General features: G+C 33.7%; 2 protein-coding genes across 2 annotated transcripts; one reads left to right on the top strand and one right to left on the bottom strand.

The window, feature by feature from the left end:
* Positions 1-528: 528 nt before the first annotated feature.
* On the bottom strand, positions 529-6,630 carry LOC107022830 (lipase-like). Its single transcript, XM_027918094.1, has 9 exons — positions 6,412-6,630; positions 5,422-5,495; positions 4,981-5,046; positions 4,818-4,865; positions 4,668-4,735; positions 1,860-1,932; positions 1,605-1,766; positions 1,025-1,219; positions 529-621 (listed from the first exon to the last, which is right to left on the bottom strand). The coding sequence occupies exons 1-9, from the start codon at positions 6,476-6,478 to the stop codon at positions 529-531; spliced, it is 846 nt and encodes a 281-aa protein (XP_027773895.1). The 5' UTR covers positions 6,479-6,630.
* A 1,918-nt stretch (positions 6,631-8,548) lies between these two features.
* LOC107023235 (ISWI chromatin-remodeling complex ATPase CHR11-like) lies at positions 8,549-18,329 on the top strand. The gene is made up of 25 exons (XM_015223860.2): positions 8,549-8,979; positions 9,424-9,549; positions 9,639-9,745; positions 10,500-10,603; positions 11,239-11,336; positions 11,447-11,626; positions 11,714-11,935; positions 12,332-12,466; positions 12,707-12,989; positions 13,089-13,162; positions 13,275-13,495; positions 13,579-13,666; positions 13,764-13,857; positions 13,951-14,139; positions 14,223-14,254; positions 14,356-14,432; positions 14,523-14,612; positions 14,784-14,853; positions 14,948-14,999; positions 15,111-15,169; positions 15,248-15,413; positions 17,063-17,241; positions 17,324-17,539; positions 17,615-17,716; positions 17,801-18,329. Exons 1-25 carry the CDS (start codon positions 8,776-8,778, stop codon positions 17,816-17,818), a joined length of 3,186 nt encoding a protein of 1,061 aa, XP_015079346.1. The 5' UTR covers positions 8,549-8,775; the 3' UTR covers positions 17,819-18,329.
* Positions 18,330-22,552: the final 4,223 nt, after the last annotated feature.

Consider the following 22,552-nt stretch of genomic DNA (forward strand, 5'->3'; position numbering starts at 1 on the left):
GCCGCTACCCTTTGGGTGCGCACAGGATAAAACCCCGCTCCTATGCAATAACTCGCAAACCACATAGGAGAGGTAAACCGCACCAGGCTCGACGAGCTCGACTCAGAAGGCAAACCCTTGCTTTCGCTGGCAAGGCATTTCGAACTTGAGACCTCCAACATGGAAGTCCCAAGCTCAAACCACTGGGCCACCCCGAAGGGTAACCCTTTTATTACTTTATTTTTGGTTTTATCCTTTATGTCCCTTTTTTTTTAATCCAGTGAACTTTTTGAGCTTAGAGCTTAGAGCTTACAGAGACTTTACAGTTTTATTCTACACAGTTTTGTGGAACGAACCAAACCTTCATTAAGTAAAGGAGGAAGTTGCATAGTGACAATGATACAGATTGCAGTGTGCCCTTTACTAATACCAATTTACTATAATGATTCCTCCTCTATTTTTTAATCTGACCAGCACAAACTATGTTTAATATACACCAAGCTGCAGTTCTCTTGTAAATTGATTACAGATAAGCCCATGACAGAGAAGTTACCTGCTACAAGAAGGGTCTTCCCCAGAATCATCACAGACCTTTTCGACTGTATAAGAAAGAAGTCCAAAACCTAGGTTATGGAGCCACACCTGCAATATCGGAGATTTCAGATACAAGAATAAAACTGACGATTAATTTTATCAACAGCCATTAAATTGATGAAACTTGCATAAAAAAAAGACAACATACTTTCAATTTATTCAGGCAGAAACTAGGATTGCGAGCAACACATAACAATGTATAAAAATATATAATTATCTTTGATGTATAGTAAGAGCTCAAGTACAAGTCAACATTCTTCAATTTGTAACACTGTTTTCTTGAATAAATAATCTTTTTGAATAGCTAAATCACTATACTCAAGATATTCACTACACGGAAGGTTACTATTTCATTCCTTACAATTTTTCCAAGTACTGAATTGACAGCTGGTTTTCAAACAGATTAAAAATTAGGCCCAAAATATTTGAGTTATGCTTGTAGAATAGTTACCTCCCTAGGAAAATGATGATAAGTTTTCTGAGGGAAATAGTAATAGTACGGGGGCAAATGAGGGACAATATCATGTTCATGTGTGACCCAAATTGTATTTGGCACCCATTTGCTATAGTAGGACGCAAATGCAGCATTCCCTATTCGAGGTTGTCCAAATGTCATAACTGAAACATTCCGCGAGCCATAATTTACCTGGAATAAGCATACATAAAATAAATCAATAGAAACACTAGCTCATTTTTCTTTTTTGGGGGAGGATGGGGGAGGGGTGAAGCCTTGTTATGTCACAATATCAATCAAGCATACAGTTCCACCTTTTCTAATCATAAGTATGAACATCTACAACTGATAAATAGAAAAATATTAGTAAAAGAGATACAAAATGCATGTTGTCAAATCATAAATTCATGATTCATGAAGCAAAGTGGGAAACCGAAACATGTTACTATTCGTCAGGGAGTGCAAACGCAGTAGAGCTTATAAGGTTACTCTATAACCTGAACTATCTAATTGGAAAAGCAGGTCAAAATATATAGTCGATGGGAAGTCATAAAATAGCAGCAAGTTTAAAACATACTGTGAGATCCAATCCACAAAAAGCAGCCATGGCCCCTCCCATTGAATGTCCTGTCACCATAATGGGAATGTCTCCATACTGTTCTTTTGCACTTTCAACAGCACTTAGCACTCCAGGGCGAAATGTTGTGTTGTGGTAAGCAGAATAAAATCCATGATGCACCTGCAAGATGCAAAACTGACTTTAATCTTCCTGCAGAAAAGATGATAGATACACAAAACAAAGCAGAATAGATTCCAAATACTTAGCACTCACCATTGCATCTTCCATTCCAGGATATTCTATATCAAGCTGCTTCCAGTATAGATCTGCTATCCAATTCTGTATGCTGTATCAAAAAAGCAAATGAACTTAGTCATCCATATGTTGGAGATGCATACTACTTTATATGAACAGATCCACCAGTGCTTAGTAGATTTTAGTCATAATCACAAGGCAAGATAAAAAAGAATCTCTTGAGCTACATTTCACAACTTATAACCTGCCTGACCAAATCTTCCAAAATCTGCTTATTCTAAAAGGTGCTTTTGTCATAAGTGTTTTCCGAAGAAATACATTGAGAGCAACAGTTTGTGTTTGGCTAATTAATTTGAAAAGCACTCTAGGCAATGTTAAAACACCAATTTTGCTTGGCCAAGGTTCCAAAAATCCTTCTTGGGAGAAGTTACTTTTTCTTCTACAGAAAAAACAACATTTACTACTACTCAGACACATTTTAGTTTTTTCATGAAAGCTTGGCCAAGCATCTCAACTGTCTAAAAGAAGCACTTCCCTAAAATAAAATAAAAACACTTTCGGCTTTCCAAAAGCTTGGCCAAATAGGCTATTAGACATGAAAGGTCTGGTCAGCTTCCCAGCCTCTTCACTTTCACAATATTTTCCTCCATTAAAGAAAGAAAGCTGAACTACTTGAACTTTCTGCCTACTTGCAAACCTAAATGCACTTCCTCTACCTTGAGCGATGACAAACTTATCTTCCCAATCATCTCAAGCTAATGGCAAAATTTCAAATGCCCACTAACCAAAAACTCCTTCACTTTTTATGTGGCCCTTTTTCTTTGGCTGACTTTGATTGGGAAAGGGAAGGCAACATGGGTGGAGCTACAAGCCCACGTACAGGTTTGGTTGAACCTAATAACTTTAATTCAAATCATGTATTTGTATTAAGAAATTTACAAAAGGTGTACGTGGTATGGAGGAAAATATTTTTGCTTTGGGAAACATTTTCTTTAGGAAAATAAGTTTCTTAAAACTGGGAAAATGACTTCCTTAATGGGAATAGCGAAAACAAGTTCCATAAGAGAGATTCCAAGTTCATCATCTCTTCCCTACTCATCCAGCACCCCCAACCCTCACCTCTTGACCATCCCACCCTCCGCCACCCTTGAAACCCAACCCCCACCCCATCTCACCTCCATAAATGGTTTGCTAGATTACATACAAATATATTCCGAGGAAATATTTTCTAGGAAAATATTTTTCCTTCATACCAAACACACCTTAAATATGTACAAAAATTAAATTTAAAAACCAATTACTAACACCCACTATCTATCCTAGAATTCGTAACCCATAAATTTCAAATCCTAGCTCAGCCTCTGGAAGGCGGCAGTGGCAACGAGCAAGAAAAGGGTGGTGTTGATGACTGCCGGAGCTTCTTCTTTTTGGGGGCAAAAAGCAAAATTGAAAGCACCCAAGGGTGTGACCTAGTGGTCAATGAAGTGGGTGAACCATGAAGTCTCTAGTTCAAATCTCAATAAAGACAAAAGCACTAGGTGATTTCTTCCCATCTATCCTAGGGATATACAGTTACCTAGTAATTATTGTTGGTTGGAGGTGACAAGCATATCGTGAAATTAGCGGAGGAGTGTGCAAGCTAGTGCGGACACCACAGTTATCAAAAAATTAATTATTATTATTATTATAATATTGAAAACATAAAAGAATTATATCATGGAAATTGACATTGTGCTCAAGGGTACTAATGGTCATTTAAAAGCATATTTTGCATACCTTATCCAGTTCAATGGCCTTGTTAACTAACATAAAAAGTAGGGAAGGTCCCTGAACAACATGTGAAGCTAGAGGGATGGTCCGTATTTTTTCTCAAACTAGAGAGATTCAATTTACTTTAATCACTGTGATTCTTTAAGCTTGATAAAACAAGAGATAAGGTCCACATAATTCAACCAGAACAAAAGAAGCCACTGCTCCATAAAATGTGAATGTTCAAACAGCTCCATCAGGTGAGAAAATCCACATAAAATAGCCAGCAGTCCGGACTTATGTTTAAGTACCAAACAATATACCCACTTATTGTGATCACTGACAGCTGTCGAACCTATAAGAACTTAAGCAATGATAAAATTCTCTTTCAACCGTTTATTATTTGTTAAGACCAATGTTAAAAAGGCAAAAAATGTGCAATGAGGCCATTCACTTGCAACGATGCAAGGGATATACGCTGAAGCAAACGATGAATGCTAGTACTGATTTTTTAGATAGATAATGTTATTCTGATATTAATTTCTAAATGAGACTGCCTTGAAAATAGAATCAAATTAGAAGGGACTTACAAAAAGAAGAAGATTAAAAAGAGATCCAAATGAGACCTACAAATATGGGAAATTTATATTGTTACCCTCAATCTCGTCTATTCTATAAATCTTTACACAAGATTCATTCTTCCCAAAGATCTAAAAGATGGTTTGGGCTATAAAACAATACCTTCTGACTAAATTAACCCTTTTAAGCATTTCGACTTGAATTTGCATTGGAAAAAATGATATGCGCTTAGTACGACTAGCTACATGGAGAAGAACTAAGGACCTATCTACTTCTTGTACATATTCACTTTTACACCAAAAGACTAAGAGAGCTAAAGTTCTATGCTTTTTGAGCAGGACTTATGTATGAAAACTCTAATATGTCTACCAAGATATCCATCTCAATAAACTAGTCAGACTTCTTATTTGCAAAATAAGATATGTTTTATTCACCATACAGTCAAATTAAACATGAGACCACATGGATGATGAGCACAGCCCAGAGTAGAAATGAAACCTGGTTCCCTGAGTGCCTCGGAAAGCAATTACAATGGCATTAAGATTTGGAGCCACCCCCACAAATGCCTGAAATTGATATCAATAGTTAGAATCAAATTAGCACCTCAAAATGAGAGCACCACACGATTTTGTGCTATTTGATTTTCACCTGTAGACATCGCCTCACATCAACAATGAGCTCTAAAATTTGAAACCCCTGCACAGATGAAGGCTTGGACAAATCAATCATATAAGAATAACACAGGATGAAATTTACATAAGGCTTCTCTTCAACCTGAAGAATATATTCACAACATATCCAAACAAAATACCTTCGTCAAATCATTACATTTTGGGCATGTCCAAGTAAATAGTTCAGTCAAATCTGACACATAGACCTACAAACACAGAGGTCATTTTTGTTATACTCTAGGTGACAAAAGTCCAGCAAGAACATCACAAGTATGAATGTAACTGGTTCCCTAATAAAACAGCTTGAACCAGTGAAGTATGGAATATATATTAACCACATTACTGCAAATCAGATGCAGCAAAAATGAGTGAGAAGACTTCAAGCAATATAGAAATTAAAACTATACATAAAGAAATTGGAAATTGGGATTTCAGTCCACCATTGATTGGTAAAGTTCAATTTTTTGGCCATCACGATATCCAGCCAAATCATAAACCATATATCAGCAAATGTAAGTAATTACCCTTCAATTAAAAGATTTCTGACCCTACTTGCTTGTTTAAAATGTAACAAAACTGACCGATGCAGCATATTCCACCAATATGGTGGCAAGAGTGTGATTGTAGATTGCCCCTTGATCCTTCACTTTGATTTCTACAGCCAAAAAACTTAACCGTAAGTAGCTATCTATAAATCAGTTGTCATACACAACCATGCTAATTATCAGTTTGCAAATATAATGAATCTGTTGGGAATTTATTTTTGCACACAAAATATTACATATAAATACATAACAACGCAAACAATGCCTGTACAACCTTATCTAGGTTGCTTCACTTGAAGCTTTAATTTCCATTTGTCCATAAGGATAGTTCAAAAAGTATCCACAGATAGCACTACTTATCCGTTGATACATAGTGGGAAGTGAACTACCTTGCCCATCTCGATAACTCAATACAACTATAAGCTTACAAAGTATTTGAGACTTGCCCAATGTCTCAGATGAAACGTCCATATATGGCTGCTTAAAATGCTATCTCAGCTGAAAATATCCGTCTTGGTCATAAACTTAATTAGATTTTTGTCTTCCTCTCGCATCCTAAACCATTCCTAGCCCATTCTTTTTCCAGTCATGAAATAGTCTCATCTTGGTTAAAAATGCACAACCAAGGCCGAAAACAAATTCAAGTATCCCTAATTTAAGCCAGAGGAATACTTAAAATATGTATAGACCTCAATTACCAGGCTAGGCAGTCCAGGTATGAGCAATGAAAGGCAATAAAAACCTTTGGTCTAACAGCAACTGTTTGAAAGGGTCTCGATTAGAGTTTATACATCAATCCAGAATAATCAAGAGAGAAAAAAATTGATCAACAATTTATATAGAAACTGTTTCGCTTGACAAAAGCCAGAATTTCAAATTCTACTTGCTACTGTACTGAAAAAACTTCAAGTTTTTCGATGTATTTTTAAACTATATATGATCTTAATACAGTCTGATAGAATACACTACCATGAGATTTTGCAAAATCAAAACAAGCAATAGTAGTATATGGCATTTATAAATTACCTCTAGCAGTTGAACAGGCAATTAAGCACATAAAAATAACACCCTTTAACAAAATTCTTCCCTCCATAACCTATACGGAGAAAAACTCAGGGAGTAAATTAGAGCGGAGAAAGAACGAGGAAGAAGGGTCAACAAGGACAATTATTTAGACCCAGTAGGCGATAGGTGCTTTTCGTGCGCTCCTGGATTTCCTCTTCACTTTTTAATTGAAGAGAAACAAAAAAACAAAAAGCCAAAAAAAAAAAAAAAGACTTCTCGGTCGCCTTCGGAAAACTACGTCATGCGGATGGTACAACCACAGAATTTTTGCGTCTTCCTTAACCGTTTGGGTCTAAGGTAATTTTATTCAACCATAATTCAGAGATATTTTTTTCATTTTTTAAACGAATATATGTTTTTGTATTGTTAATTTAAATATTATTTTAAATATTATATATTTTATGTTATATAAAAATTCACTCGGTGTTATTATGTCATTATCTTAATATTTTTTTATTTACTAGTTTTGGAAACGTACGTTGCACGTTTGTCCCATATAATTATTATAAAGTTGAATTATTATATAATGTCGAAATTAGAAATATTAGTTTTACTAATTTATATTTCATTAATTAAATAAAATTCATAATAATCGAATAGTACATTGACCATCAAGCAAAAAATATGGAAAAATAATTATATTACAATAGCATCTAATAATATGAATATATCTATATGACTTATCCTTAATAATCTCTCATTACGCTCCATATTAGTAAGTACACAAATATGTAGCCACTTAAACAAACTATATTAGTAAGGAAAGATAAAAGTAAATAAATATTATAAAAGTACATTTAAAAACGAATTTAAATGTCATAAATTAGTAATTTCAGCACTAATAAAAATAGACTTATAACATTCATAATTTCATAGAAGATTATATTAAAGAAGTATAATCGGTAAAGAATACAAAAAAATTAAACAGATAAGAATAAATACAACATTCATATCCTTCTTAAGACTTTTATTATAACAATATATATAGTAAAAAGAAATACACAAGGAGTAGAGTTTTTTTTTCTCCCGTAACAAAAAAAATAATCTTAAATGACAAAGATAAAATTTATGATACAAAATATCATTCTAATGAGGATCAACAAATATTAAAATTTCAAAACAAAAAAAAAATACCTGAAAATTGTCTGATGATTCACATCAACACGAGGCAAGTGGTAAAGAAAAATTATTTTTTCATGATACATATATATAGCTAAAGATTCATTGGATAAGACGAAAAGGTGAAGAGTTGTTTAAGTTAATTTTCAGAAGTTAAGTGATCTTAGACATAGGGTAGAGGGAAAGGTGATTGTTTTTACTAATAATTCAATACATTTATTTATACTAACTAAAGAGTGAGGATAACAAATTTAATCATTTAATCACATTAATTATAGAGAAGGAATAGATAATTTTTATTTTTTTAAAAAAGTAATTCCTAACAATTTCCTATGAAATAATTTCTAACAATTTTCTATAAAATATTTTTGTCTTTCAAAGTTTGACTTTACACCTTCTTATTTTTAGTATTTAGTATAATATAAATAATTTTTACTTAGTATGTAAATAATTAGAACTTAAATCATTGTGTCTAGATGCATGTATTTAAATATGATTATTTAATATTAAATTAATTATATATTAATATTTAATTTAATTTAGGAATAAAATAAAAACAAAATGGTAATTCAACTTTTAAGTTAGGAGCTTCCCACTTATAATAATATATGATTATTTAAGTAATATTATTTTACCGCATTTTACAATTTTTTATTGATTTAGCTTTTAAAAATTACGATATGTAATATTATTTAATGATAAAAAACAATATAATTTTAAATGTTATACTCCTTTAAACAGTATATTATAAAATAATACATAATCATTGTCTAAATAAAGTATCATTAGTTGTAATTTCTTATCTTTTAAGCTTAATTATTTTTTTAAAAATAAAATACATATTCAAATACATCATTAAAAATTCAAATTTTCGATTTTCAAAATCTTCTATAGAACTCATTATTTTTATTTTATTTTTCAAGAATAAGTGGTATAATTACTCCGTTCCTTGCCCTGAAAATAATCCTGCTGATCTCCCCGAAACCTATCAAACTCCATCCCGATAACAAAAGGCGCCAAATTGTACATCACCCACAACTGGCGGGAACTCACATTTCATCATAAATATATATATTTATCAACAGCAAAATCATATAATTTGGTTCTTTTAGCGAGAGTTAGGTATATATTCCAAACCTAATAACTCGCTACTTAGTCGGCGAGTCCCATTACGACTCCCAATTGAGAAACCCTAGCATCGTCGCCATGGGAAAACCGTCGAGAGATAGATCATCGTCGGAGGAGTCTGTATCGGAAAGTTCCGAGGAGGAGCAAGTTCAAGGTCAGGTCAATGACGACGAAGATGAAGAGGAACTTGAGGCCGTCGCCAGGGCCGCTGAGGACTCCGACGAAGAGGAAGACGATGATGCTCCTAGCGATGGAGCGGACCAAGAAGATGAGGATAATGAGGTATTCTAATTGCTGTTTCCGTCAGTTTTGATCAGTAATTTGTTGTAACGCGGCCGGTTTCACGTGTTTGCTAGAGTTGTTATGGTGATTCTAATATTAGGGTTACATCTCTCTGGATTTCGTTGTTCTGCTGAATTAATGCCAATAGCATGTCGCATTTTGCTCATATCTGGCCTAAGTTGGTAATGCCAGGGGGTTTAGTCATTTAGACTGAAATTGTTCAAGCATGCGGGCATGTTCTGGGAGGAGCTTTTGAATCAGAGAAACTGAAGTTAATATGGACTGAGTCATATTTTTTTCTGGCATACTATAGTGAAACACAGAAATTTCCTTATTGAATTACTTAGCGAACTATAACAATGTTATGTTTTAGCAGCTTTCATGTTTTGAGAAGTTTTAAGACATTTATTTTGCAACTCACTAGTTGTGCTATACTACCTGTAGGAAGGGATTGCAGTCAATGAAATCTCAAAGCGCGAAAAGGCCAGGTTGAAAGAGATGCAGAGGATGAAGAAGCAGAAAATACAAGACATGTTGGATTCACAGAATGCTGCCATTGAGGCTGACATGGTATCTTAGTGAGAATACTTGTTGGTGCCCCTTTTCTTTCGTTTAATTTTTCATAAAAGGTATACTCAAGGCTGATGTATCTGTGGCAGAATGTCAAGGGACAGGGGCGATTGAAGTATCTCTTGCAGCAAACTGAGTTATTTGCACATTTTGCCAAAGGTGAACAGTCCACCGCTCCAAAGAAGACTAAAGGAAGGTATGAGCAACTCATCTGAATATTTATTTGTTAGTTTTTTCTGAATGACAGGCGGTTATTGTGATCCCAGGGGCTTATAGAGCTTAAAAATACTGGTGCGTTTTTGGCTAATCAGCTGGAATTTCTTTGTTATTCAATAGTTGATGTTAAGGTGCATGGAGTGAGTGATATGGAACTGTGGTTCAAGCAAGAGGAAAGAAAACATTAAGTTTTTTAAGTTTATCTATCTGATTCTTCCTTACAATATAGTATGAGATCTTCTTTGCCTATCAATGGGACTTTAGTGCAAGTGTTCGCAACGTGAGATCAACACAACATAAATACGCATTGCTATTTATATAACTTGGCAAGGACTTACATATTGTTTGCTTGTTTCTTAAGTTGCTTCATTTTCATGATTTAAGTGATGCTGAGACATTGATGGGCTTCATTGAGTTGTCATCTAAAAAACGAGGCATGGTTCCTTTTTTCTACATGTTCTGCAGTTCCTGGCGTTGTAGTGTGAATATTGAATAAAAAGCTCTCCTTAATCATAATAAGATAAAGTTATGTACTAAAGCCCTGAAGTAACAGTCATATACAACTTGGTTTTAGAGTTGGATGACACCATGTTATTTCAGATGATTATTTGGGTGGACATGCTTCACCCAGTATGCTTTATGTTGTTCATATAAAGGAGAATTTTTTTCACCTACCAGAGGTACTGCTGTATGTGGATTCATTATGGGCCATTTGATGACCTTTTCTTTCTTAGGGGTCGTCATGCATCAAAGGTAACTGAAGAGGAAGAAGATGAAGAGTATCTCAAAGATGAAGATGAACTTTCTGGGAATACACGGCTAGTGGCACAACCCTCCTGTAAGATATATTTTGATATAAGTGTATTTGTAATATGATGTTGTTACTGAACTGTGTATTATGAAGTTGTTACTAAACTGGTAGGTCCACCCTGAGAAGGCTGAGATCAGATACCCGGGTGTAAATCCTACTTAAAAAGAAGTTACTTATTCAATAATCCTGTGAGGTGTATAGTTTGAGTAGCTCTGTGCAAGGTTCTTTAGTCAAGTTGTTACAAGTGATAGTCTTAGTTAAACATGTGAGTAAGTGATTGATGACTGCACAGAATCAGGATATTTTTGTTTCATTTTTTTTTTATATAAGGTGGCTAAAGAAATAAGCGAGTTTTACAGGGGTGGAGTTTTCTCAATACCTCTAATCACCTTAGGTTATTGAGCCTCATTATTGAAAACTGTGAATTTAAAGAAAACCAAGTTAGTGAGCTTTCACTTGTTGAATTCTCTTATACTTCTTTTATATGAAACATCGTAGCCCTGCTCAAAGCTTTGAATTTAAGCGTATTTCGGAAAATAACGTCATATTGAACAGATGAAGTTTGGGATACAGGCTTCTATGTGGGACAAATTTCTCTGTTACTCCCTTCATATTTCATTCTTCTTTAAGCATCGGTTATCACATCATAAATACTTTGTCAGGTATTCAAGGGAAGATGAGGGATTATCAACTGGCTGGTTTAAACTGGCTGATTCGACTGTATGAGAATGGAATAAATGGAATACTTGCTGATGAAATGGTTAGTATGGTCATATGCAACTGTATTGAGATGCTCCATTCTCCCTACATTTTTGCAATTATGACTTTTAAGGAGAAGCATCGTCATTTAATCTTCTTAATATTGCATAGGGTCTTGGTAAGACGTTGCAAACCATCTCCTTGATGGGCTACCTACATGAATTTAGAGGAATAACTGGTCCTCACATGGTTGTTGCTCCAAAATCCACGCTTGGCAATTGGATGAACGAAATCAAACGTTTCTGTCCTGTTTTACGTGCTGTTAAGTTCCTTGGAAATCCTGATGAAAGGGTAAGCAACAACTTATATTGGCTCTTTGCTTTCTTCTTTTGCACATTGTAATGCCTGTTCAAACCATGATGTTGTTTTTACTTACAGAGATACATACGCGAGGAACTACTTGTTGCAGGGAAGTTTGATGTATGTGTCACAAGCTTTGAGATGGTTATCAAAGAGAAGTCTGCTCTACGACGCTTTAGTTGGCGTTACATCATAATTGATGAGGCACATAGGATCAAGAATGAAAATTCACTTCTTTCAAAAACAATGAGGCTCTACAACACTAATTATAGATTGCTTATCACGGGGACACCGCTTCAGGTGATGCTTATTTTGTTACTTTACTTGTACTGTGGGCTGTAATTCTGGATTTTCTTGACTTTTTATTTTGCATAATTTACTCCAGTTTCCCTAAATACAAATTACCTATCTAAAATTTTCAAAGTAGCATGATATAATGCCACTCCCAACCTTTCAGATTTCAAATACTGTTCCTACCAAAGAATACTTGAACTATTTCCAACTAATGTTGATAAATAACCTGGTTAATATGTATGTCTTTTAGTTGTGCTAGTCAAGCCCTTTTCCTTTTTAAAAAATTACTTTCTGATCCATTTTTTTGCATCTTTGCTGCAATGTTTGTGAGCCTTTTATCGTGATAGTCCTTGGTTTGCACTTTCAGTCTAATTGATGTTTGAGTTCCATGATATTACACAGAATAATCTTCATGAACTCTGGGCACTGCTGAACTTTCTGCTACCTGAGATCTTTAGCTCAGCTGAGACTTTTGATGAGTGGTTCCAGATTTCTGGTGAGACTGACCAGCAGGAAGTGGTCCAACAGCTTCATAAGGTGTGTTGCTTTTTAATAGTAGTTTCTATAATTGAGACCAAGCAGTACATGTGGTTTGAGACCTTCTTCCCCCTTCAAAAATAGAGGAAGGGTATAGGACAAGGTTATGTTTGAAAGGATGAACATAGAACAATAGTTGCTCTGTTATTTTTTTAAATTTCAGCTTTACACTGGCTTTGAACTTTGAGGGAGAAGCCTTGTAAACATAAACCGACTTTTCATCTTTGGTTGCTTGGGCAGGTCCTGCGTCCATTTCTTCTTAGGAGGCTGAAGTCTGATGTGGAGAAAGGTCTGCCTCCCAAAAAAGAAACCATTCTTAAGGTCGGTATGTCCCAGATGCAGAAGCAGTACTACAAGGCTCTGCTGCAGAAAGATCTTGAGGTTGTCAATTCTGGAGGGGAGCGCAAGCGTCTTCTCAATATAGCAATGCAGCTACGAAAATGCTGTAACCATCCATATCTTTTTCAAGGTGCTGAGCCAGGACCCCCATATACAACAGGAGAGCATCTTGTAGAAAATGCTGGTAATATTTCGATATCTTTGAATGCATCTGGGTTGGTTTCTAATTTCCATTTTCTGTAGCAGTTTCTACATGCCTTAGAATTCATGTAACTTGATGCAGGGAAAATGGTTCTTCTAGACAAGTTGCTTCCTAAATTGAAGGAACGTGGCTCAAGGGTTTTAATATTTTCACAGGTTTTGCCCTCTAATTATCTTCATTTTCTTGTCCCTATCCAAAGTTTCAACAGCTTTATGGATCTTCAGTTTTCAGACTCTTTAACTCTTTTTTTTTTATTTCTTAATTCAGATGACAAGGCTATTGGACATCCTTGAAGACTACTTGTTGTTCCGAGGTCACCAGTATTGCCGGATCGATGGAAATACTGGTGGTGAGGATCGTGATGCTTCTATTGAGGCTTTTAACAAACCAGGGAGTGAAAAATTTGCCTTCTTATTGTCAACCAGAGCTGGTGGTCTTGGTATCAATCTTGCTACAGCAGATATTGTTATTCTTTATGATAGTGACTGGTGAGGATCTTAAACGTTGTAGATTTGTAAACCCAGGAAACATGATGGTTTCTGATCTTGTCTTTGCATTGATGAAATTGCAGGAATCCACAGGTTGATTTGCAGGCTCAGGACCGGGCCCATAGGATTGGACAGAAGAAGGAAGTCCAAGTGTTCCGCTTCTGCACTGAGGTTCGATTTCTTTCGCTAATATGTTCATGCACTGAAAAGATGCTGCTTTGGGATCTTCCATGATATGCTGAGACATGATTTTCAATTATTCATGCAGTATACTATTGAGGAAAAGGTGATTGAAAGGGCTTACAAAAAGCTTGCACTTGATGCATTGGTTATCCAGCAGGGGCGGCTAGCTGAGCAAAAAAGTGAGGATATTTTTGCATACAAATTCCTTCTCTTGATTACTTTTGAGATGCATATGAAATCATTGACTGAGGATGATGTGATGCATGATACAGCGGTTAACAAGGATGAGCTGCTGCAAATGGTGCGGTTTGGTGCTGAAATGGTTTTCAGTGCTAAAGATAGCACCATTACTGATGAGGATATAGATAGAATAATAGCTAAAGGAGAAGAGGCAACAGCTGAACTTGATGCCAAGATGAAGAAGTTTACAGAAGATGCTATCAAGTTTAAGATGGATGACAGTATGCACTTTATTTCCTGATTATTTCTGTTTGACTTTTGTAACTTATGTACATCTTAACTTTAGATTCCCGACTTTATGCAGCTGCTGAATTGTATGACTTCGATGATGAGAAGGTAACATTGCTTACTTGTCCAGTTTTCTGGTGACTCCTTGCTCGGTAGTTACTATCTGTGTGTTTAAATTGCCTTTCTGGCTTTGCATTGTGTCAATAAAGGAGGAAAACAAGGTGGATTTCAAGAAGATTGTCAGTGACAATTGGATAGAACCTCCTAAAAGAGAGAGAAAACGCAAGTATGTATAATATTGTGTTGCTGAATTTTACCTTTTATGTACTGAAACTTGTTTATCATCAGTTAAAACATGACTCTCCTTTGTGGTTAGTTATTCAGAGTCCGAATATTTCAAGCAAACCATGCGTCAAAGTGCCCCTGCAAGACCTAAAGAGCCTCGGATTCCTCGGATGCCACAGCTGTAAGTCTCTGTTTGCACATTTTTCTATTTTGTGTACTAATTTGTTCTCTCCTGATTTTGTTGGGTCATATGTATTAGCATCTCAAAGTGAAGGTTCTGTGACCATAGGTCTCCTGCAACCTTAGTATTTTTTCCCCTAACCACAGTTCTGGTTATCCTTGCCATTTGTAGGCATGACTTTCAGTTCTTCAATACACAGAGACTGAGTGAGTTGTATGAGAAGGAAGTGCGCTATCTCATGGTTGGTTAAGTTTTGGATTTCTCAATTTTCCCATTGCTACTCTTTTTTGTGTTGTTTTTTTGATGGCTTAGAGAGGTGTTACTTATACCAACAGACACACCAGAAGAATCAGGTTAAAGACACTATAGAGATGGAAGAATCTGAAGGTATTTTCTTAATACCATTTTAAACAGCTTAATTTTTTTAAAATTTTTTTTATGGGAAATAATTGGGGTCTGCTTCTTCTGAATGTTCTCAGAGTTGTTTCATGTGTATAGATGCAGGAGAGCCTTTAACGGCTGAAGAGCAGGAAGAAAAGGAGCAACTTTTGGAAGAGGTGTGTCTACTAACTTAACTCATTCTGGGGTTGTAATTACCTCTATTATAGGAGGAGGTTGACAAGTTTGATATGTAGGGATTTTCAATGTGGAGTAGAAGAGACTTCAATACTTTTATCAGGGCTTGTGAGAAGTATGGCCGCGATGACTTAAAAAGTATTGCTGCTGAAATGGAAGGGAAAACAGAGGAGGAGGTTGAAAGATATGCTTATGTTTTCAAAGAAAGATACAAAGAACTAAATGGTAAGTCAGTGGGTTAATTTGTGGTTAAAGTAACAACTATTGGTTATACTATACTTGGGTTGGCAAAATGGATAGTATTTATGGCTATCAATTCGATTTAACTCATTTTGAATGGATCGGTTATCCAACCATGTAAAAGTGGGTCAAATATGAATCAACCCATATTATACATCTCATAAGATATGGACAACTCATGTGTATCCACCAACTGCACTCCCCTTAAGTATATGTACGGGTGCAGGAGCCTCTAAAAAGTACACTTATTAAGGGTGTGTTTGGTATGAAGTAAAATATTTACCAATTTTATCATGTTTGACTTTGGTTGGCTTAAATATTTTTTCAAATGTACTTGTATTCCTCTAATTTAGGCAAAATGTTTTTCATTCATTGAGTAAGGGAAATACTTTTCAACTTTCCTTAAACCTCACAACCCGAAATGGGTCCAGACCTAGGATTTGACTCTCGACCCCGACCCAACACCCAAATTTTGATCTCCCAACCTCAATCTTAGGATCACTCTTTTTTCAGAAATACATTTTCTAGGAAAACGTGAAAATATTTTTCAACCAAATAAAAAGCTAACAATATGCCAACATATTATATTATAAGCTAGCACAGGCTGCCATATAATTAATTCCATCTCCACTATGAATATTGTATCAATTCATGTGAATCACATGCATTTAGACTAACAATACATTGTGCCATAGCAATATAAAAACTGCTAGTTTTTTTTTAATTGGTATCCAGACCTATTTGCACACATCTTGACTATCCCACTGGGTGCCTGTTACTTTCCACCAACAAGAACGGGTAACTCTTTCTAAGGCTTTAGTAGATGTAAAGAAATCACCTAGTGTTATTTTGCTGCCGATGAGTCTTGAACTATGGCTTCACGGTTTTCTTTCTGTGTCACTGAACACTTATCCACACCCTTGGTGATAATATAAAAACTAGATCCAACAAAAAGGTAAATAGTTATTATACACCTTGAGACAATAGCAAAAGATGAATGAGTGGAACAGAAGTATATTGGTCACAATGAAAAGGTGGAAAAACTAGATGAAATTTTTAGGAGGGGTCGAAGTGATAGTGTTGATCAGTTTGTGGCAATCGGGGAAGAAAATGGTTCTTTTTAAACACTCTTTTTGTTATGGTTGGTTTACCAAAACCCAAAACTTGATTTTGATTTCTGAAGAAGCTGTCCAATCCAAACACCATTGAAAAAGAGAGTTGCATCGGATAGTCAGTGGGTCCACTGCAACTGTTTTGTTCTAGTATCATTTTATTTAATACTTGCTTTTCCTTTTAAGAAAGTGAACACTGCTTAGGACAATTAAGAGTACAGAGCTGTAATTTGAGATGTGAGTGCATTAATAGGTTTGTTTGTACTTTGTCAAAAATTAAAGGTTTGTTTGTAATATTTATTTTCTTGGTTTAGGTAGAGAAGGCTTTAAAAATTATTCCCTGCTAATTGATGATTTAAACTAGGATTAGAGAACTACTGTCTAAAAAGTTCTTGATAATTGCATTACATGCAAAATTAGGCTTTTACAAATAATTATAATTACTTACGGGTTAATGTTTCCATACATGTTGAGCGTGTAGCATTTAGTTGTACTTTAGTTTAATGGATGTAAAATCTGCAGATTATGATAGGATTATTAAGAACATTGAAAGAGGAGAGGCTAGAATTTCGCGGAGAGATGAAATTATGAAAGCAATTGGTAAGAAGCTGGATCGGTATAAAAATCCATGGTTGGAATTGAAGATCCAGTATGGTCAGAACAAAGGAAAGCTGTATAACGAGGAGTGTGATCGTTTCATGGTGAGTGGACTGAAATTCAAGGTTGAACATATAGGTTTTAATCCACTATCTGGTAAAATGATTATCGTGGTTATTTTTATAGATATGTATGGTTCACAAGCTTGGCCATGGAAATTGGGATGAGCTGAAGGCTGCATTTCGCCAATCAACCTTGTTCAAATTTGATTGGTTTGTGAAGTCGCGTACCACTCAAGAACTTGCCAGAAGATGTGATGCACTTATTCGGTTGATTGAGAGGGAAAATCAAGAATATGATGAGAGGGAAAGGCAGGCACGCAAAGAAAAGAAGCTTGCGAAGGTTAAATAGCAATCTCTTGATTCGTGTATTGCAGGTACAAATAAGAGTGATGCTAATTGTTTTTTATTCCAACAGAACACGACCCCATCAAAGCGCACTTTGGCAAGACAGGCAGCTGAAAGCCCTTCTGCTCTGAAGAAGCGGAAGCAATTGTCAATGGATGACTATGTCAGCTCAGTAAGTATTTCATTCTTCTTCCGATTACAGTACCGTTTATGATTTCCAGATTTGTGTATAACCATAATTTGTTCCTTTTTCCAGGGAAAGAGGAGAAAATGAGAGTCGAAATTGGAGTAAAAAGATGAGGTTAGCTGGCTGGTCAGGACCTCAAAATGGAAGGAAATTTTATTCATTTACTGATCTAATCATCTGGTATTTTATCCAGAATGTCATTTGATGCTCCCATCTCTTTGCCCTGCCAATCATGACTCAAGGGCATTGAGCTTTTCTGTCCAGGATGCTATTTGACTGGCGGAAAAAGAAAAGATATTTAGTTTATAATTTGTTAGTCCGATGCAAAAATGCTGGTAATTAGTTTTCCCAAACTTCTGAAGCTGTACTGCTACAAATCTCTAAAGGAGACATTTTTAGCAGTTTGTCGATTATAATCCCTGCTAGAGTTCATGGAAGCACTACAGAGATAGTCATGGCCTCAGGGGTACATTTGTTATTTTTAGTTTAGTTTTTGGGATGTAACGTATGCACAATCTATGTGCTTCTCTGTCATATATACACTTACCAATTCTATCACCAATCCGACCTGATAATTGACCCGTCTCTTTCCAGTTCATTTATCGGTGTACTCTCTTGCAGTTCATGAGTTTGTGATTGTGTCGTGACTTTAGTTTGTCATAGCCAAATTTTATGTTGAAAATAACTGTCTTTGAGTTTCTTAACTGGTCATCATTGTTTAGTTCAAATATGGTCAACCTTCGGATTTTTCGTTTGCTAAAATAATTTATTATATCACTTGAAAATGAAAAAATTAATATACAATGCATTCAATTCATTTTTGGAGGAAGCAACAGATATAACTTGATTTAAAGAGTGGTACGTCTTGTGTTTTCTTCTTTTCATAACGAGTACTTGATTTGGAAATGTTGTATTGAAATTAATCAACCTAATATGTGTGTGGAAGAATATTATCATGTATTTATAAAAAATAAACCAACAAAACCCAAATATCTGATAAAAATTGACGTGATTTAAATCTATGAAACATCGATTAATTTAGTTTTTATTTTAGAGAAAAACCGATCCAAACCATCTGTTCATCTCTTAATAATTTCCTTTTTCTTGGTGGTATTTTATCTTGAGATGATAATTAATGTCCAACCAATTTTCCTCGCACTTCAATACGTGTATGTATCACACTTTTAGTCTATCCCACACTTGAGTTAATTTTTCTACCATATAAAATGACGAATCATATTTACTGTGATCAGATCTTTTTTAATTAGATGAATTCTATATTTTATCTGCCTTCTAAAATAAATAGAGGGAATATTATTTCTTTATAGATAGATATGAAATGAAAATGAACTTCATTGCGAGCAAGCAAGTGGTAAAATCTGACCTTTGGAAATGTACTAGGGTCATTTATGGGTAGTAAGTAAGTTGCCCAAAATTTAGTTCAGTGACCCTTTAACTTATTTTTTTGAAAAAATAATTTTGGTGATGTGTAATTTGTGCTTTACTAATTATTTTTAAAAAAATATATACTTTCAAGCATCAATTAGTATCTGATTAAGTTTTTTAAAAAATGTTTTCTAGTATAACTTTCTTTTCTTTGACCGCTTTTAAGAATTTTTTTTTTCTTAAGCTTTTGAAAACAATTTTCTACTATTCTTTACAAAAACACATATTATTTTCTCTTAAAAACTGGAACAAACACTTCACTTATTTTCTCTAAGTGCATGATAAGTGTTGTCAGCAACTGTTTAAATATGTAACAAGTGATATTTTACACCATCATATTATTTTGGTATGTATATTTTAATTTTAAGATTTTAAATCTCAATTTATATGATCTGATAATGTGAAAAAAAAAAATACTTACTCTATATTTTACTGGGTATTTATTTGTTTATTGGATGTCCTCAAAAGAGATAAGCATGTGCTTATCAATAAAAGTGATTGCAAAATTCTATATCCTCATTCTCCTAATTACCTTTCTGCGTGGTTGTGTGAAATACGAATATTTATATATTGGACCACAGAAATATCCTGATTGGATAAGAGTTTGTTTAAATAGATTTATAAGTTAAAATATTATAAATATAAGTTTTAACTTATAATTTATTTAGATTAAAAATAAATATTTCGAATCACTTTGTTATTTTTATTTTATTTAAATAATAAAGTATTAAAATTATTTAAATATAAAATATATAAAATAAATCAATTCAAACAGACTTTAGTCCGACTTTTAACACATCAGATGCTTAATTCGTATTAGATGGATACATGAGTCGCTTTCTCTAATTGGGAATTTTAATCAAGATTTTCCTTATCTCACTTGATTCTTTATACATATTATATTTTCCTTTATTTCATGGCTAATGATACAACCATAGGATAAAAGAAATAATAATAAAAAAAAAACTGAACTATCATAAAAGAGAAATTAAAACCGTACAATGACACGTCCTTTTTCCGTATGCCATAAGAATTATTTTTTTTAAAATTCTCATTTCATATTTTATGCTTACTTTAGACTTTAGAGCTTAAATAATTTTAATTCATGAAAAGTTTAATTTTAAAAGTAATGAGCTCTATAAAAAAAGATAATAATTTAACATGTAATTTCATATTATAATTTGAAATCATGATCTCGTATTTCAAATTTTTCAAAAAAAAAAATCTTCTTTTTTTAAAATGTAGACTTGATCAATAAGTTTTTATTTATATATATATAAAAGACCCATCATTCAAAAATTAATCCATGGTTGATACCATATAAAAAAATCATATTAAAATCTAACTATTTACTACTACAGTTGACAAATGAATCTTCATAAAACTACGTTTACTTGAAAGCTTGTAATCACAAACATTTATTTATAAAAAAAAACATGGAGATATGTCATTTATATATCAGCGTAACGCCCTAGGATATTTGGATATATTGTTTATGAAATATAAGTTGCTCATTTGGTAAGATTGTATAAGAATTGACTTTTTTTTTTATGATTTTCACAACTGTGAGATTTTCATGTTTATGAGAAAAAATACAAATTATATGTCCATGCAAAACTTCAACTTTCATATCAATCTAGTATCATGATTTATATTACATATCAAATCCTTAATTTTATTTTTAGAGCTCTAGTTTGAAATTTTAGATTAATGATGGAATGATACTAGTTACGTACTCAGAAAGGGAAGAGGTCACTAGGTCCACGTGAACCCATGCTTTTTTTCAAAATTATATAGGTAGTATTATGTTTTTAAATTAATATTAAAATATATGTGTGTGAACTCACACTCGTAATATCATATAATGTGATGATTACTGGGTGCACCTCTCTAAGAGATGTTAGAAACCTGAATTTTTTATCTATATCGTTTTAGTTTTCTTTCTAAAATTGGGTAACACCTCCATAAGTAATTATTGAATATATATACATACATATATATATATATATATATATATATATATGAGAATTAATGTTGGACCTATAATTTTATAATTTTAATGATATTCAATGATAAGAACCAAAATATCTAACCGATTAAATTTATATCTTAAATCCACCTTTTCGTAATAGTCCACTTATCATCTCAAAATCCCGCCTATATCTAAGCTTACTCACCACAATTTTTGATATATAGTTATCATGAGTTAATCGTGTATGGTGAAACTTTTTTATTTTCATTAGTGTTAATATATGTGCATCAGCTGAACTATTCACCCACAAAATTTTGCAACCACAACCCAAATATATCTTCTAATTACGTTGTTAATTTTATTTGTCTAAAAATAGAAAAACGAAATAAAGGAAACGGCTTTAAAATAATATTCATAATTAGGCACCTCGTGATAAGATCATACATTCTAATAATATCTGTGCAATTTATGTGTAATGTGTAAATTATAATGAAAAAACCATGCATATGTTTAATTAACCATTTTTAAAAAAAAATTTATAGATATTTGGTAAAGTTTAATTACTCCCACTTGAATTATATTCTCTTTGTAGTATAATGGCTCTTAAATGATTTATAGAGGTTTTTGGTTAATTGTTCAGATTCTTATACATGATGGGACATTGAGTTATAGTATTAGCTGATAGAGTCAATTAGTTTTGTAGTATCGTTTATAATAAATATATGTATTTTGAGTTTAAATAATTTATATAAGAAATTTTCATATTTATAAATAGGATGCGGAAATAATTTTTAAAAAGATGGGCTAGGGAAAAGAGAAATGGGAGAGAAGATTACAGATGAGAATTTGGATTCTCACAAATAAGATAAAAGCGTAGGTAGTTAACCTACTGAGCTACTAAAATTCTTTCTCTACTTGTTCGTTATATTATTTTGGTATGTCTAACAATATTTGTCCATTATATTATTTTGGAATGTCCAACAATATTTATCTATTTTATAAAATCAATGAATAATTTTACACTTAGAGTGTGTTTGGTATGAAGGAAAACATTTTCTGGAAAATGTTTTCCAATTTTCCCATGTTTGGTTGGGACAAAAGTTTTGGAAAATGTTTTCCAAATCAACTCATTTTCCTCAAAATTAAGGAAAATGACTTCCCTTCAAAAATTAAGGAAAACATTTTCCATAACTCTCCTTCAATTTCAAATTACATTTTCTTTTGGGAAAAACATCAATTTAAAAAAAATATTTTCAATTTCAAAATTTTTATTTTTTCACATCCTTGACCTTCCCCCCACCGGCCAGCCCCCTTCCCCAAAAAATTAATTTTGCTTTTTAAAAATATTTTCAACTTCAAATTTTTATTTTTAAACTCCTACCCCCCCTCCCCCGGCCAGCCCC

Source organism: Solanum pennellii, chromosome 6, assembly GCF_001406875.1.
Source record: "Solanum pennellii chromosome 6, SPENNV200".
Classification (NCBI taxonomy): Eukaryota; Viridiplantae; Streptophyta; class Magnoliopsida; order Solanales; family Solanaceae; genus Solanum; species Solanum pennellii.

Excerpts from the sequence above, each read along its gene's own strand:
- LOC107022830 (XM_027918094.1), bottom strand. The coding sequence starts at position 6,478 with ATGGAGGGAAGAATTTTGTTAAAGGGTGTTATTTTTATGTGCTTAATT. Across the intron at positions 5,496-6,411 it reads TGCCTGTTCAACTGCTAGAG|AAATCAAAGTGAAGGATCAA; the intron begins GTAATTTATAAA and ends TTTTGGCTGTAG. Across the intron at positions 1,767-1,859 it reads CTGGAATGGAAGATGCAATG|GTGCATCATGGATTTTATTC; the intron begins GTGAGTGCTAAG and ends TGCATCTTGCAG.
- LOC107023235 (XM_015223860.2), top strand. The coding sequence starts at position 8,776 with ATGGGAAAACCGTCGAGAGATAGATCATCGTCGGAGGAGTCTGTATCG. Across the intron at positions 11,337-11,446 it reads GAATACTTGCTGATGAAATG|GGTCTTGGTAAGACGTTGCA; the intron begins GTTAGTATGGTC and ends AATATTGCATAG. Across the intron at positions 14,255-14,355 it reads ATGACTTCGATGATGAGAAG|GAGGAAAACAAGGTGGATTT; the intron begins GTAACATTGCTT and ends GTGTCAATAAAG.